The sequence below is a fragment of the Gavialis gangeticus genome, unplaced genomic scaffold (assembly GCF_001723915.1).
Source record: "Gavialis gangeticus isolate Ggan-Ray unplaced genomic scaffold, GavGan_comp1, whole genome shotgun sequence".
Classification (NCBI taxonomy): domain Eukaryota; kingdom Metazoa; phylum Chordata; order Crocodylia; family Gavialidae; genus Gavialis; species Gavialis gangeticus.
The window spans coordinates 15,327,368-15,343,331 of NW_017729009.1; the positions used below are offsets into that span (position 1 = coordinate 15,327,368).

Sequence of the window (15,964 nt, forward strand, 5' to 3'; positions counted from 1 at the left end):
TCTAACATCCTCCTCAGTTAACTAATGGACTGGAAAGCACTTCAACTTCCTCTTATGATACAGGTGCATCATCCTGCTTCTGTGTAATATAAATAGGCATTGAATATTTCTGTCTTTTCTGTGACATAAGCAATGTAATTGTCTCCAGCTCCAGGTGGGTCCACACTATTGCTAAGATTTCTTTTGTTCCTAATATAGTTTTAAAAATATCATCCGTACCTCCACTGTCTTTACCTTCCCTTATGAATTCTCTGAACTTCATAACTTTTAACATTCTCTACTTCTAGCTTTAATTTACATACTGCTTAATATTCACCCCGTTTTTATATCTAATTATTGCTTTCCCTTTGCCTCTGAACTAGCCAGAATTGTCTTGTTTCTTGACTGAGGAATTATGGTGCTCTGGCCACCTACTAAACACTTCCTAAAGAACTCCCATATTTCATTTACATTTTCCTGTCTGCAACTCTCCTTCCAATCAGTTTGCCCATCATTTTCCTCATCATTGGAAATTATGAATACCCCTTTTGAAACATTGGTTGGGCCTGTGCCCTATTTACCCAGATTGAATGTAATGAGGTCAGGATCCCTGCTCCCTAGGCAGCCAATTATTAATTTTGTCTCCATCCATCAAAAGGGGATCCAGAAAAAGAGTTACTTCATGATGGGTGCAATACCTTTTGCGCTTGACAATCACCACCCAGAATTTTTAGAAACGTTAGTGATGGTAATTCCACAGTTTGGTGTAAAACAAATTGTATAAACACATTTTCATTGTATTAAATTCTATAGAATTTTTCCATAGGAGCAGATAAGAAAATAGACCAGATACATGATGATGCAAAAAATCTCAGCTTCAATCCATGTCTAACTTGCAGACATTTAGCTCCAGATCTGAAGTTTGTAGCATGAGCTGTGTCTAATAGGCAGCTTCAGACAAATATACCTCCCCCGTTAGTTTCTGTGTTAGCTACAGCTGACTGTATTTACTTTCAGCTCTCAGGAGGAATTTGGAGCAGAAGGAAAAGAAAACCTTCATTGATATTCACAATGATGTCTTTACAAGTTCAGCATTATTTTTGTCTAAGTGAGTTGCTTTTAGAAAATGTGAGAAAACAAGTTATTAGCTAGAAGAATGGTTGTCAGAAGTGAAGAAAGGACTCTGCGGAGGGGGCGTATTACTGTATTAATCAAACCATTGGGAACCATTTAAACAACCACGTGCGTATCCAGTGACCGAAAAGTAAAATAGACCCAGCCAGGTCAGGATGGGGAAACCTAACTTGGCACCTTAAATTCAGCACAGAATTAAAAGTCTCTAGTTATCAGGCAGGTCAGCTGTATTTTCAGTTTGACAAAGGAGTGGCAGTTTCTTTTATGCTGCCACCAAAAGAACAATCAAATCCTCTTTGTCCCCATTTTCATGCAAACTAAACAAACTCCCCCTCTTCTCTCCAGCCAAAGCTTCCAAGAAAAGCCTATGACACAGAAAGCTCTCTTTCAGAGAAGGTGTCCAACATTCATTACATGACTATTGCCAGGATTGATGAAGAACACCGCTCCCCACCCCCATATCTTCATGGCTGGATTCAGACACTGATATTTCTCAGGCTCAAATACACCGTCATTCTAGGCAGCTACAGCATCACCACTTTAAAGGACAGAGACTGGAAGAAGTCCTGCCAGTTGGCTGCTAGTGAGGGGTATCCAGCAGAGAAAAGCCTAAGGCCTCTACGCAGCCAGCTTCAAGGCTCAGACTATTCCTGGTGGAAACTAATCTCACAAGGAGGAAGGAATTTGACTCAGGCTTTTTTATCCAAACAATGAGATTTCTCTCACCTCTGCCTCTATGTGGGTACCACACAGTGACAAGGTTTGAATGCGAGGAGCTGGTTTTGCAGGTGCAGGTTCATTCGCAGATAGCGAAGGGCTCCTCGAGGTGATGGAGCCCAAGGTATTGGCTCCAAGCTCGTTGTTTACACTAACATGATTAATATCGGACAGTCTGCAATTCACAGGAAGCTGCCAATGGACCGGAATGTGATTCAGTTTGGGGTCTGCATGATCTGAATGAGAAAAAAAAAAGCATTACAACATTAATAGAAGCCAGATCGTATTTGGCAAGGCAATGTCATTGAAACCCAGCGCTGAATAAGAGGAATGCTTCATCATGGCAGGACAGTGCCTGTGGGTGAGCTGGAGATGGTACGGTGGCACACGCAATGAAACATCACCCAAACTAACTTGATGAGTGTGCAGTCTCCCTTTTTTACTGCCTCTCAGGGAATGTTTCTCATCCCAAGCTCTTAAAAAAGATGTCACATTGGGCCAGAGACCAGTGAGCAATGAGTGGGCAGGTTAGGAATAATTGCTCCAATGTGTTAAGCCCTCCCCCAATCTCTCTGTCCACCTTCCCCTGTAAATAACCTAATTAAACAGCTAGAGATGCAACCCAGAAAGGGCCAGGGCATAAAAATTCATTTCAGGATTCTGGCCTGATCCCAGAGTCCATGTAGGTCATAGGCCCAGTCCAATGTGGGTTTGCTTCTCACAGCTACTGGGGGGTCCCCTGAAGTGGAGAACAGCTGGAGGGCAAAACATTGTGGCTGCACCTCCCCTCCTATCTCAGCAGGCCTCTTCTTGGGTATGGCACCCACTGCAGAGGTAGCCTAGCTTAGACTGGCGCATACTGACTTCTATGGGCTGGATATGTGGTGGGCTTTCCCCTGGCTCCTAGCTGGGCATGAAACTGGGACCCTGTATAAATCCATTTATGGGGTGCTCTCTCTCTCGCCTCATGTGGCACAGCTACCTGTGGCAGTCATGTAAGGACAATATGTTATGGAAATGATTTCCAAGTAGTGTTACTCATCCATACAGCAGACAGTGCTGAGGCATTTGGCAGGAATTCAGCCTGCAGCTCACAAAGTGCTTGTGTACAGCTATGCTGCCTCACTGCTTGCTTTCTGCCCACCAAACATAAACTGGGTGCAAGTCCCCAAACAACAGATCCCACTGAGACCCCATCATGGCCAACATGTCTTGAATTCTGTCTCTCTTCAAATGCCATGGAAATGCAACAGAGATGGAGCGGGCAAACACAGGACATACTTCTCTGTGTCTCTTTAAGGTTGAGAAAGCTGAGATGAGTATATCACTCTTATAGTTTCTTCAGCAGTCTATAGTTTGTGGCCATTGGTTCATAGACAGTTTGAACAAACGGCTTTATAGTTCTGTTCTAGTCTCAAGTCTCATCTCTTAGTCTAATTTCCCTGATATCTGTACTTCCAGAGATTCACTGGGAAGTCAGCCCTGCCTTTTGCACTTATATGTATAAATCGCACATTTTCAACTTTTATCAATCACGTGGCATAATACTGATCTCAGAGAAGGAGGGCTACAATTTCCTCAATCTACCATAGGCAATAGACCCTCTTGATGGACGCGATGGGCAGAGCCCACCTGCTGAGGAAGCCTGAGCGCACGAGTCCTAAACAGAGATAGGGTTAGTTCAGCCAGCTTGTCCTGTTGCACAGGTCCTTAGGAGACAACAAAAGGCAGCCCTGAAGACTGGGAGTTCCCATCTAGACTCTTTGAAGTCTAGTTATTCCCCTGCACAGTGGCTGTTGTTCCTATAAGACAGGCTAGACATTTTTAGCTTTGAAGGTGAGTAAACAGAGACCGAGCTTACAGCCATGCCTTTCTCTAATAAGTGTTACAGCTAACCTGAACTTCATTGGCATGTGCTCTTATTTTCCCATTTTGGTCAGTGGGCTGTGTTGGCAGACGCATCAACCACAGAGCTGTAATAAACATTGAATTAGATTTGCAGTATGTTTAGGTAACACTTTATCAGCGAGGGTACAAGACAAATAAGCCTTTAGAAGGAAAAATGAGCTAAGTCACAACCTGGACTTCTGAAGTCTGGGCCAAATATAGAAGCAAAGAACAGTGACCTTGGTGAATGAAGAGATGCAGAAAAGGTGTCATAAGGAGTGGATCCAGAGTGGGTGTAGCAGTGCACACCCCTCTTTCAGACTGTATCTTGGGAGCAGCAGCCCCTCTTTGTGTGCATGGGACAAACTGGTCTTTAATTTATGGTTTTACTTGAAAGGGCCTTCCAGAGACAGGACATGAGAAATATCAGAAGCAGACTCTTCCTATGTGCCTCCCCACTTACATGCCAATTTCAATAAGTCAGTGCTCTAAAACAGGACAGCTTCTACAGCCAAATATACAAGAGCAACTGAGGATCATGTTTTTAATCATTAAGATGTGACTGCAGGTAAAAGGTAAATAATATTTCTGGCAGGTTTCTGGTTTTGTAAGCTGCATGTTTCATCTCTGGACTCAGTTTCCCTCTCTTATTTCCAAATGTCTTCCTAATCCAGGGTCAATTCTTAAATTCTTCATTGAGTTCAAGCGTACACTCTGATGTCTTCCTTTTCTTCTCAAAGCCACAAGACAAAAAGTGTCTACAAACACAAGGAAAAATCCTGAAGGGCAGGTATATCTTGCCTGCTTGTGAGTTCTACAGGTCAGACTAGATTTCTAACTGCTTTTTGAAGCTGCTTTTCATGAAATTAGTAGCAGATCACGTTTTACCTACACTCGGTCACCATATGACCCAGAGAAGTTCCCAAGTCCTGGCAACTTCAAGTCAAAGCACTTTTATGATTCTCATTTCTATACACATTGCAATCCATTTAGCTTATCAAAAAGAAGGTGAAGGCATGATTAGATCACAATCTATAAGGACTTACACAAGGCACAAAATTTCAATGATGACCTCTTCATTCCAGCAGACAGAGATATAATATGATATAATGGAATTCAGACAAATTCAGATTAGAAATAAAGTGCAATTTTTTAACAGTGAGAGTAATTCACCATTGAAACAATTTCCCACAGGTGGTGATGGATTCTCCATCACTGGCAACTTTTAGTTCAACACTGAGTGTTTTTCTAAAAGACTTGCTGTAGTTGAAGCCAAAATGAATTTCATGTAAAACCTGTGGCATGTGGCACATGGGAGGGCAGACTAAAATGAACACAATAATCCCTCTGGCTTCACCATTCATAATCTTGACACCCAACGGATTGCCCCAGATCTGCATCAAAGGACAAGCAGCAGTAGAGAGTTGTAGAAGACCAAAATGATTGCAGTGTGAATTTCAGCGAGTTTCACACGGTTTACAGGGAATATGTCAAACCAGAGCTGGTTCTATGAAGTAGCAGAGTCCGTTTCATGAGATGTGATCTTGCACGTTGTAGACTTAGGGGCCAGCAGCAAAGTTCAGGTCTGGGGAACCTCCTCAAGCACAGGAGGTTTCGGTTCAGTCCATTAAGAACAAAAGGAACCACCTATAAATTGTGCATTTGGGTCTGAATGCTGCCAAAGGCGAGAGTGCCTGAGAACTAGGGCCTGAACGCAGCTCCTCAACCACCGTGCGATTATCCTCCCTTAGGAAAATTATTGCTATTTCAGGGACTGCTCTACACAGCTCTCATCTTGGTTCTAACCCGTTCATGTGTTTCCTACATTCACTTTTTATTTCATTGGAAGGAGGGGGGCTTCAGGGGCCCAGTCCTGACAGGTACTGAATCCCCTCCCCTCCAAACAGCTTGCAGGACCTTCCACCCCACTGCAGTCCTCTTCCCTGCTCTCTGCAGCTGGTCCTATGAGAAGCCACTAGAGAAACTCCCGACAGTGGGCTGGGTTGAGCCTTACCTGCATCACTGTCTTCAGTCTCTCGATAAAGCCTGGGATAACGAATGTCTGCCCCCAACATCGCCCTGCTAAGCTGCTCCTGTTCTCACTGCCCCAGGGATGCAGAACTTGGAAGGATTTCCCCCCTCTCCTGCAAGAGCCACCATTGTTTCATTTAAAAATACTTATTAGAAGATGGAACAACTCCCACTTGGGCAGTTTTGTACCAATCCACTATGTACATTACCAGTGGCATACTCCAGAGCACCCCTCACCATAAGCCTTGGCTAGAATTCCCATTACAAAAATCTATATTTATTTAAGCCTCATTTTTTTTGTGACAGGCTAAAGAAGTATTTTTTGGTTGTTGGTTGACTGGAGTTTTCTAGGGTCATCTTCTTTATCATCATCACCATCATCTTCTCTTCTTCCTCCTTTTCCTCCTACTCTTTGATCTTGTTTCTTGCATCCTTGCCCTTAACCCTGCAACTGGACAAACCGCAGCTATCCAGAGCAGCACTCCCCTAACAGGAAAAAGAGGTTGCAAGAAGAAGTTTCCCCTTAACCTGTGAAGTTACAGCTGGAGTTAGGATAATTTGTTGCCTACAGTGATTGCTCCCACACCCAGAGGAAGTGATGCAAGACTCATGTCCTTTGATGACACCCCTGGGCTGGGAAGTAAAGTGCAATCTGGAGGCTGACCACATCTGTATGGCTCTGAAGTCTGGAGAGTTGAGAAACCCTCTCCGGATTTGCAGATGGAAATTGTTTTTACACTCAGTAGCTATCTTCCTCCTTAACTTTTTGTTATATACTCAGGGGCAAGAGCACTGTTAATGGGATACTCTGATGTTTTATTTGCTGGTCATATTGCTGTGTGATATTTTATGCAGTTCAGAACAAAAACACATTTTCTTGTCACACCTTTGTCAGAAAGCAAAGCAGAGAGCAAATAGGATCAGATCTGGCAGAGAAGCACGAGGGTCTGCAGAGGAGCGTGAGAGCCCGGGGAGCCATCTCCCTCTGTGTGGGAGTTGTCCTGACACCAAGCAGCAAAGGGCATGTCCAAAGGTAAAGGAAAAGGAAGGGTAAGACCAGAGAGCTCCAATTTGTGGCTTAACAGAGCTGTGGGCCAATGTGTGCATGTGGGAAGCCTGATGGAGTTCTCCAATTTATGCTGGAGGCCAGGCCCCACTACCATCCCAGCCCAGGGTTTATGACTTGCAAAAGTGCTATAAAGCTATTGTCAATCTTTCACGTGCATGGAACAAACATGGACTCAGGAACGAGTAGGAAAGGAAAGTCCACGGAAAGGCATTTACCACAAGGGAGACAAAGCAGCTGCAACACTAGTCATTCACTGCATATGCTGAAATCCTTCCAATTCCTAGCCCGGAGAGAATGCATTGCTTGCAAACTAGCATCTATGGATTATACACAGAACAAAGACTTCTGCCTCTGACCGTGGGGCAATGGGCTTCACCCCTCTGCCCCTTGTCCTTTCTCTCAAAATGGGGAAGCACACATTGACTCATGGCTCTGCTAGCATGTTGTGAAGATCAGTGATGTTTAAGCAGCTCTGGGTAAGAGCTAAGTACTATTATTACTCACCCGAGTATCAGACAGGGAATTATCCAGAAACAAACACACACTAGTTTCTCCCAAGCCTCGCTTGAACCATTCTCCCAAAGCAGATGGACCTTAATTTCCATGCATCTATAATGAAACACACTGCTTCCCCTGACGTTATTGGTCTGCAGTCGTACTTGAAATACCAAGATTAGGGAAAATGGAAAAGCAATTTAAAAAAAAAACGTTCTTTTACAACCAGCATCAGCCACAAAAATTACAAGAAGATCAAAGGGAAAAGACAGTGCACTTGGGAACAACTCAAAAGCAATATTAGGCAGTTGTTGAACAATTCGACAATGCAAAATATTGCTGTCCTCTAGTACAGTTCCCCATCCATCCAAGAGTAATGGTGGATGGTATTAGTCTGAGAAAACCTGGCTGAATGCTTGAGTACAATTAGATCTAAGGCCTTTGAAAACAGCCTCCCATCCCAAGCCATTGATCTTACATCTATGGCACTTCTTGAAAAATAAATGATGCTTTTTAGATCTAATCAACTATTAAGTGTTCTGGCCTTCCCACTTCTCACGTCCTCACCACTCTTTCTGATGCTGGGTAACTAAAAGTCTCCCATCATAACTTGCTTAATAATTATTCTAGACACGTTGTGGACAAATCCTGGATGCAAAGCAAAGCAGCTACTTGGAAGACAGATCCTTTTCTCATCCTGCAATCTCTATTCTTTATAAAGCAGGCGTGTGCACAATCTGATGCACAATGCAGAGTTCATTCACATAATCAGGGTATTGTCCATTATCTGAACAGAGCTGCGATACCCATGTGCCACAGGGATCTGCCTGCTTCCAAGTGGTACCCAAAGCCCTTCACCTTTCTTCTGCTGCTGCTGATTTGTCATCATCCTGCTTTTATGCAGCTGGTCTCTCTCAATTACCGATGCAGAAATGTTTTTATCCTGTGAGCGGGAACGGAGAGTACCTAGCTGGGGAAATTTTTTTGGTATCAAGATTTCACTTGTTTGGAATGATATCAAAATTTAGGAACGCTGGGATACTGCCCTTGGAGGCCAATGCCATGAAACGATAATACTGAGAGAAGGATAAACCAGCGCATCCGTGGGAATAAGTCATTTTTTGCCATTCTTTTATCTCTGTCTGATTCTCTGGGGCTGAGATGTTCAGATCCAAGATAGCCTGTGAAATGAACTAACTTTATTTTATTTTTCCATACAATGGAATAAATTTAAAGCTCCTAACAGTGATGGGCTGATAGGGCTGCCTTGGGTTTGCCAAAGTAGGCTCTGGGGAAGCCTCCCACACACAGCTCCAGCGCCAAGCAGAACTGCCTCCCACTCCCTCTCCCAGCCCCAGCTTTCCTTGGGCCAAACTTTATTGGATTGGGGGATATTCCTCCCTGCGGGTTGAGACGGATCCACCTGTTTGTCTCACTTGTGACACAAGTGCAGCGCAGACCTCCAGCATGGGAGACTTGTGCAGAGAATGAACTCCCAGTCAGGGAAAGATCTCTGCACTTTCTGGCATGGAGCTTTGTTAAATTTAAGAGCAAAAGCGGAGCTGGCAGCCAAACTTAGCTTTAAGAGGGAAGCTATTTTGCTTGGGGTGTGGATGCCTTGGAGCCTTTCTCTAGGGAGGAACGTCAGGCCAGTGAAAGACTTGACTTAGCGTGACATGCACTTCCCATAGGCCTGGCTGTATACTGGGCAACGTTTTCAAACTGCTGGCCCCTGAGTGTGGCACTGCCAAGTCAGATCTGCCACAGGGACCTTGGCAAGCTGCCATCCCTTAATGAAGTCTGCTGTTGTTTCTGATGCTGGTGGCAGATTTTCAGGACAGCAGTGAGGAAGCTGTGGGAATTGGCAGGGAGATCAGGTGGCAGAAGAGTCTTGTGATAACTCTGATACCTGGAATAACGTGCGAAAAGAAGAAAGTCAATACTGCTGTTCTGGAGTAGACTGGAGAGCAAACACGGCTTTGGCCAGGAGCATGGAAGAAGCTTCTTCTGTTGATGAGAATGGAGTTGCTTAGAGTTATGAGCACTCGACTCGATGCCTGCAGAGCAAGGGCTGGCAACGTTTTGGGGCAGAATGCCTAAAACACCCCAGCCTTGACTTGTAAGATGTTGGCGTGCCTGGGGCAGACAGCGGGGGAGTCGCAAGGGGCCTGATCCTTGTGGCAGTGCAGCCCAGCTCATCCCCACCATCTGCCCGGAGGCACACGTGAACCAGCCTCCAGCAACAAGTCAGGCTGGGGCTCCACAGACCTTGGTGCAGCAGCTTTCAGCCTCCCAGCTGCCTGCCACAAGCAGCCTGGGCTCTGGGCAGGCCCCTGCCACCCGCCATGGAGCCTGGGCTGCTCACAGCAGGCAGCAGGGAGGCTGCAAGCAGCTGTACCAAGGTCTTCAGAGCCCCAGCCCGGCTCATTGCTGGCGGCAGGTGCATGTGCACCTCTGCGCAGACACGGGGGAGCTGCAAGGAGCCCAATCCTGGGTGTGGCAGCACAGCCACGGCCCCTTCCCCGCCATCCGCCACAAGGCACACATGCCAAGCAAAATGCCTTTGTGTGCCATGTTCCGGCATGCGTCGGGGGGTGCCAACCACTGCTGTAGAGCTATGTGCCCATCCCTCAGTCCAACTGCTGTGCAACATAGTAGAGCAATAGTTACACTCCATGCACAGCTGGGTATTTCCCCAGAATAGAGCTGGCTTCAGATGGTTCAAATCTCATCTCACTGCTTCTATGCCACACGCATCTGGTCCCCATGGCACTTCTGCTATGCCTGGTTTGTGGGATGTATCCTAGGCCCTTAGGCTGCTCCATGTTGAGCCAAGGCCTGTATTGGCTTCTGGCTGACCCTGGGAGGGTGTGCAAGACACTCTGGCAGCAAACCTCATTAGGCTTGGCCCTCTTAGCTATATCACCCTCTGTATGAGTGGCGCGAATCTTGCCTTGTCTCCACAGGGTGTCTGTATGTAGACAGCACTGTTTTCTGCTAGTGACACAAACAAAGCAGTGTTGCAAATTAAATATTTTCCCCAACTCCAAGCTAATGACAGAGCCCAGTGAGAGCTGATACAATTCACAATGGCTGATAATTGCTGCTGAGCAATTACAGACACAATCCTCTCTCCTCATTGTCCCGTCTCTGCTTTTTCCACTGCAAGAGGCTTGCCATGACACGAGGTGCAGTGACCTTAAGAGCGACACAAGGAAAAATGCCACCCAGAGGATGCTCAAAGCTCGCCCCATGCAACTTTCACAGCCTGGAAACACTAGCTCTGCAGCGGTCTCGTGTAGGAAGGGAGCCACTTCCATTGAGTCAGACCCATGAAAATTAACATCTTTATTTCTAAATGTTCTCCTTATTATGCTGCTGGCATGAAAAAGCACAGGCTATTCCAATCTGGTTTCCAGTTTCAGTTGGTTATGACATCCTTTTTCACTTCCTGCTCTAACAGGGTGGAGTGCTTACGGGAACAGTTCCACCCAGCTGCCAAGTTCCACACCGGAAGTGGCAGCATTTCTAGGGTGCCAGAAGCGAGTCTTGTCTATATGCAAGTGTATGAAATGTTATCCTTTAGAAGCAAAGAACTTGGCCTAAGTTCTCAAAAGAGGCTACTGATCTCTGGGCATCTATCTTTAGGTATTTTGGGTGTGATTTTTCAGTACAGCTGAGTTCAGTGGAAAAGAAGTGAAAGTCACACTCCAGGGTGTTATAAGTTGGATAGCCAAAACCTGAGGCAACCATACTCAATAACCACTTTGGAAAATGCTGACTATCCCCTTTCTGTACCCCAGGTCCTCCATCTGCTAAGTGAAATGTTCTCAGAATTAGCCCGTTGCACAGCTAATTTTGGCATGCAAATCCCCCCCCCAATGTGTGCATGTAACAGAGATGTGCACCCCAACACAAGACACGTTCCATTACAGGGTGATCCTGCCTTGAGCAGAGGGCTGAACTAGATGACCTTGTGAGGTCCCTCCCTTCCAGCTCTACTTTCTGATGATCCTAAGATGGATGTGTGCAAATGTGCAAACACACTTTTTTATGTGCAGACTTGATTCTAAATATTTATATTTAAAACTGATAAAGCACTGTGAAATGGTGCTATAGTATTATTTAATGGTAAATAACAGGCAAACTATTATATTATTCTTTCTCTAGATCCTCAGCCTGCTTTTGAACAATGACAGGTGAAAATCACCAGTCTTGGCCACTGGAAACAATATTAGCTTTTGAAGGCTCCCTACATAATTCATTATTAACAAGTGGAATTTGGGTGGTTATTTCTAATAGGACTGGATACCTGCATGATGCATTGTTTGCAGAGAGACAGCTTGTAATTTGATCTGGACAATTCATCTTCTACCTGAACAAACAAAACTAATTTGTTTTGATGTTCTGCCTTTCCTCTGCTTTGCTATCACATTACACTCCCCTGCGGGACATGGATGAACTGCAGCATGAAACAAAGAGGGACAAATGACATTGACTGTCACGCGTATCTCCCCTCCAACAAACCATCCCCTTCCCAACATTAAATTGTACTGAGACAAAGAGAAAATGAAAGGCAGAGTCAAGGTGGGAGGGTCAGCAGGCAGCGCAGAAGAGCTATAGGTACAGAGGACAGCTGTTGCCAGAGTGGGACAAATGAATAGGAGCTGTGAGTGCTGGCGAGAGTGGCAATGCCCCTTCCAATTTATGGGACCTGGAAAGAGCCCCACAGCCTGTCTTGGGAAAGAGGGAAGGAAGCAGCCTGATAGTCTCATCTACATTCCCACAGCGCTGTAGGCTAGGGGTGCTCAACCCCTGGCGCTGTGTTGTCTGGCTGGAGGGTGCTAGATTGGGTGTGCAGGGCAGGATGGGGCCCGATCCTGGTGTGTGGGGCCCAGGTTGACACAGGGCTCTAGAGTCTAACCCTTACACATGGAGCTGAGTGAAGGCAGCAAGGGGCCAGCAGGTTCCCCAGAGTCTAATCCCTGCACACAGTACCAGGAGGAGGTGGCACAGCACCCCTAGAGCCTCATCCCAGCATGCAGAACCAGGAATGGTGCAAGGCCCCCAGAGCCTGATCTCAGCAGGCAGGGATGACACAGGGCCCTGGCACATGGGATCAGATCCAGCCCGTAGATCAGCCCTGTCCTCCGTCTCAGGCCCATAGGGCCAAAATGTTGAGCATCACTTCTCTAGGCTCCTAGAGTTGCCCTTTCCCAGTGCCAGGTGAGTGTGCCCTTCTCCGCAGCCCATGCCGCGCTCTCTCCTTCCATTACAAGACAGCATGTCGCTGTTGGAAAAGTATTGTCCCTGATCAGACGGTCCATGCAGTCCTGCTGCCGTCCCTGCCCGGCTATCCATTACTGTTTCTCTTTTCTGTGAAGCTTTTCTGGGGGGCCGTGATCTCTTAGGGACCATCCAGGGGACATCGAGGGGCTGCTTTCCCTCGTCCCCGCCAGTTCCGCGGTAACAACAAAACTGCAGTTTCATAATACCCAAGTGGGCTTTTATGGTGGCCCCAGCCCCATTTATATCTCTGTAAAAATCAGAAGATTGAAATGCAGCCCGGAAGTGGGACTTCATCTGATTCCAATGCCATTCATTCGCTTTTATTTTCCAAGTGAATTATGGAGATGAAGAAATCCTTCACCTGCCTGATGCTTCTCCAGGCTTCAATAGCCAACAGAACTCCTGTAAATTGGTGCACCAGAGTTTTGCATGTGCCTGATATTAATTCCAAGCATGCCCTTGTCTCATGTGTTTTTGGGAAGAAAGAAAAGAAGAATAAAAGAGACAAGCAGGGAATTATTTCCAACTTGACATTCAGTGCTAATAGGTAATGTTCCACAGTGCTGGCTGAGTTGTGACAGAAGGGAAATGACAAAATAAGTGCAGCTTTTATAGATGGCCCTGGCTTTTGTGCAAGTGCTGGTGGCTGCCTGAGTACAGGGCAACTGGAGCGTGGGGCTGGAGCATGGCATTTCCTCTGCATCCAATGTAGGTACGGGAGACAATGGCCAGGATCGTGCCTTTGTATACAGCCTCCCACCAAACAAGCTCTTGAGCTGCATCAGCTAATAGGCAAATTCTGCCTTGTACAAACCAGAGGATCAATCCTGTTTCCACTCAATTTCCTTTGAGCTCAGTGGGAGCAGAATTGAAATTCTGTGTGCGCCAGGGGTCTCTCCTGACACAGTTGTGTTTTTAAATGGACTGTAGTTGAACTGGTGCAACTGAGACAGAGGAGAGGAGAAGTCAGGCAAGGGCATTCTGCACGGCATCAGTGTGAGTTTGCACAAAGAACAGGGCCAGGGGGTGTCCTGAGCTGCACTTACAGACAGATTCAGAGGTAGTGTCCCATCCAGTCACTGAAATGGAAGAGAAGGGGCCTAATAGTCGGGACATCAGTGGGTAGGGAGCTGGGCTGTATTGACAAACCGGGGTGGATGCAAGTAGCAGGGTAAAGTCTGGCACAGGTGTGTTTCTGTCCCAGGAGCCCCCCATCGTGTGAAGGAGGAAAATATTTTCCTTGAAAGCCTTTGAAGAATCAGGGATGATCCTCGTCAATAGAACAGGATCAGGCTGAGAAGGGGACAGCACCTGGGCCCCGTCCCACCACTCCCTCTGCCCTTCCCGCAGCACCTCTATTCCCTTTCAGGCATCACAGGTGAACTTCTTTCTCCCTTCAGGGTGTGGAGAAAAGAGGAATTGGGTTGCTCTTTACAGCTGCACCCCCTGCCGGCCAGCAGGAAGGTAGCAGAGCCATCGCTACTCCAGAGCAAGCGAAGGGGATGGACTGTTTGCATGGACGAAAGTAAGTACCAGTCAGCTTGGAGTCAAATACTCTGGAAATTGCTCCAGCTCTGCCTGCAGTGAGCTGAGGTTTCCAAACTTCCTGCCTTACTCCTACCAGGTGCTTTCTATTCCCTCTCTACTATGCCTTTGTGACTAGCCAACTAATACCATCTCTATTAGACTCTGACGGCAAACAACCAACATCAAAAGGAAATCTAAAGGATAAGGGATCAAAGATCAGGACCCAGAGCAAGAGCTAATAGAAAAGAATACATTAGCCAGGCAGGGGCTTGATATGAAATAAATTATCCAGCTGTCCTCGTTAGCTAGATCTAAGGCAGGCTTCGTGTGGTCATGAACTGGCAGACAACCAGTTTAGCAAGGGGCTTCATTACAGAAGCCAGTAGACAGGAAAATCCCTGCTCCGCCAGAGTTTGTTCTACATTAAACTGGTTCAGAGGACTGAGAAGAAAAAGGGGTTGTCAGAGAATAATAGGCTGGGTGTGAAGTAGGTCTGCCCACTCATCCACGTATCCCGCTCCCAATGATTTCCCTGGTGTGGTGAGGTAAGGATGTGGCCCACGAAACAGGAGAAAAGCTCCTGGCATGAATCCCCACAGTGAGTCTTTTGAAGGCGGAAAAAAGAGGAATTGAATCGAATCAGCATGAAATTAATTTTAAATAATAAACAGTCACATCTTATACTACATGGCAACATCACTTTGCTAACGGACCGCAAACCTTAATTAATGAAAACTTAGGACCCTCTGCAAGTTGCTCCTAACAAGCACTGTTGGGCTGCCTTGTAATTATAAACTCCTGAAGGTATTTTGATAATGACGACGTGGTTTTAGCAGCTACCATTTAATCAGCATGCTGGTGCGGGAAACAGGGATCTACAGATACAGCCTCTGCAGTTGTAAGGCACAAGGCGTAGAAAGATACCAGATGCATCCCAGGGACAGAAACGTACAGTGCAGTTGCATCCATGAGTAGAGTTTAACAGCTTCTTCCAGCTTTCTTAAATGGAGTGCTCCCAGCTTCGCTGAAGCTTAACCCAGCCATAAAAGCCTTGCTCCTGACCTGCAGAATCACCCTGTGGGTATACAAAGAGTTCGGCTTCCATGTTCAGTCAACCATTGTGCTTTCTGCCGTGACTGCCAGCCAGGATGGTGTTTTTTTCAATGTAGCTTGCTGTCGATTAAGAACTGGAGAGATTCCCATCAGCTTGTTTCACCTGCATGTCTGGACTGTCAGCACATAAAGTAACAAACTTTTCCCTATCCACTGGATTCTGTCCAGCAGCCTAGAAGATTAAAGGCTTCAGTATCAGCCCAGGAACAGTTCAGATCCCCAAGTTAGCCACATGGGCAAGCTAGCTGACTGCTGATTTTTCTTAAATCTAGAATTTCCAGAGTCAGATTTTGACCTCGGTCACATCCTCATGGTTTAGACCAGTGGGGGCCAGCCTTTTTGCCACAGGTTAACCTTGCAGCCCTGAATGCCACAGATTAACCCTATATCCTCCCCAGGTGCCACTCTGATCCACTTCCCTTCCCAATCTTCCACTTTGCTTTCTGCCCCATGTCCTGTACTCCATGTTGATACGCTGCTCTGTTTTCTGCTCCCTGTCCTGTGCTCACTGACCTATCTGATGCTGTGTTGGCTGCCCCCACCCTAATTTGCCATATGCCACTCCTGGCATGCATGCTGTGGGTTGGCCACCCGTGGTTTAGACCAGTGGTCTCCAAACTTTTTTGATCGCGCACCCCTATCAGTAAAACAGTTTTGAGCATGCACCCCCATTATATGTATACTTATATAAATAGAAATAGAAGTTCTAATATTTTCTTCCTG

General features: G+C 46.3%; 1 protein-coding gene across 1 annotated transcript in view; it reads left to right on the forward strand.

Annotated features, from left to right (window-relative positions):
• The first annotated feature begins 664 nt into the window (after positions 1-664).
• The window catches only part of HRH3 (histamine receptor H3), a 35,573-nt gene continuing 20,273 nt past the window's right edge, over positions 665-15,964 (forward strand). Inside the window, exons 1-2 of the mRNA XM_019509757.1 lie at positions 665-727; positions 1,459-1,703. Of these exons, the coding sequence (XP_019365302.1) occupies positions 665-727; positions 1,459-1,703 (308 nt within the window). The remainder of the gene's footprint in view (positions 728-1,458; positions 1,704-15,964) is intronic.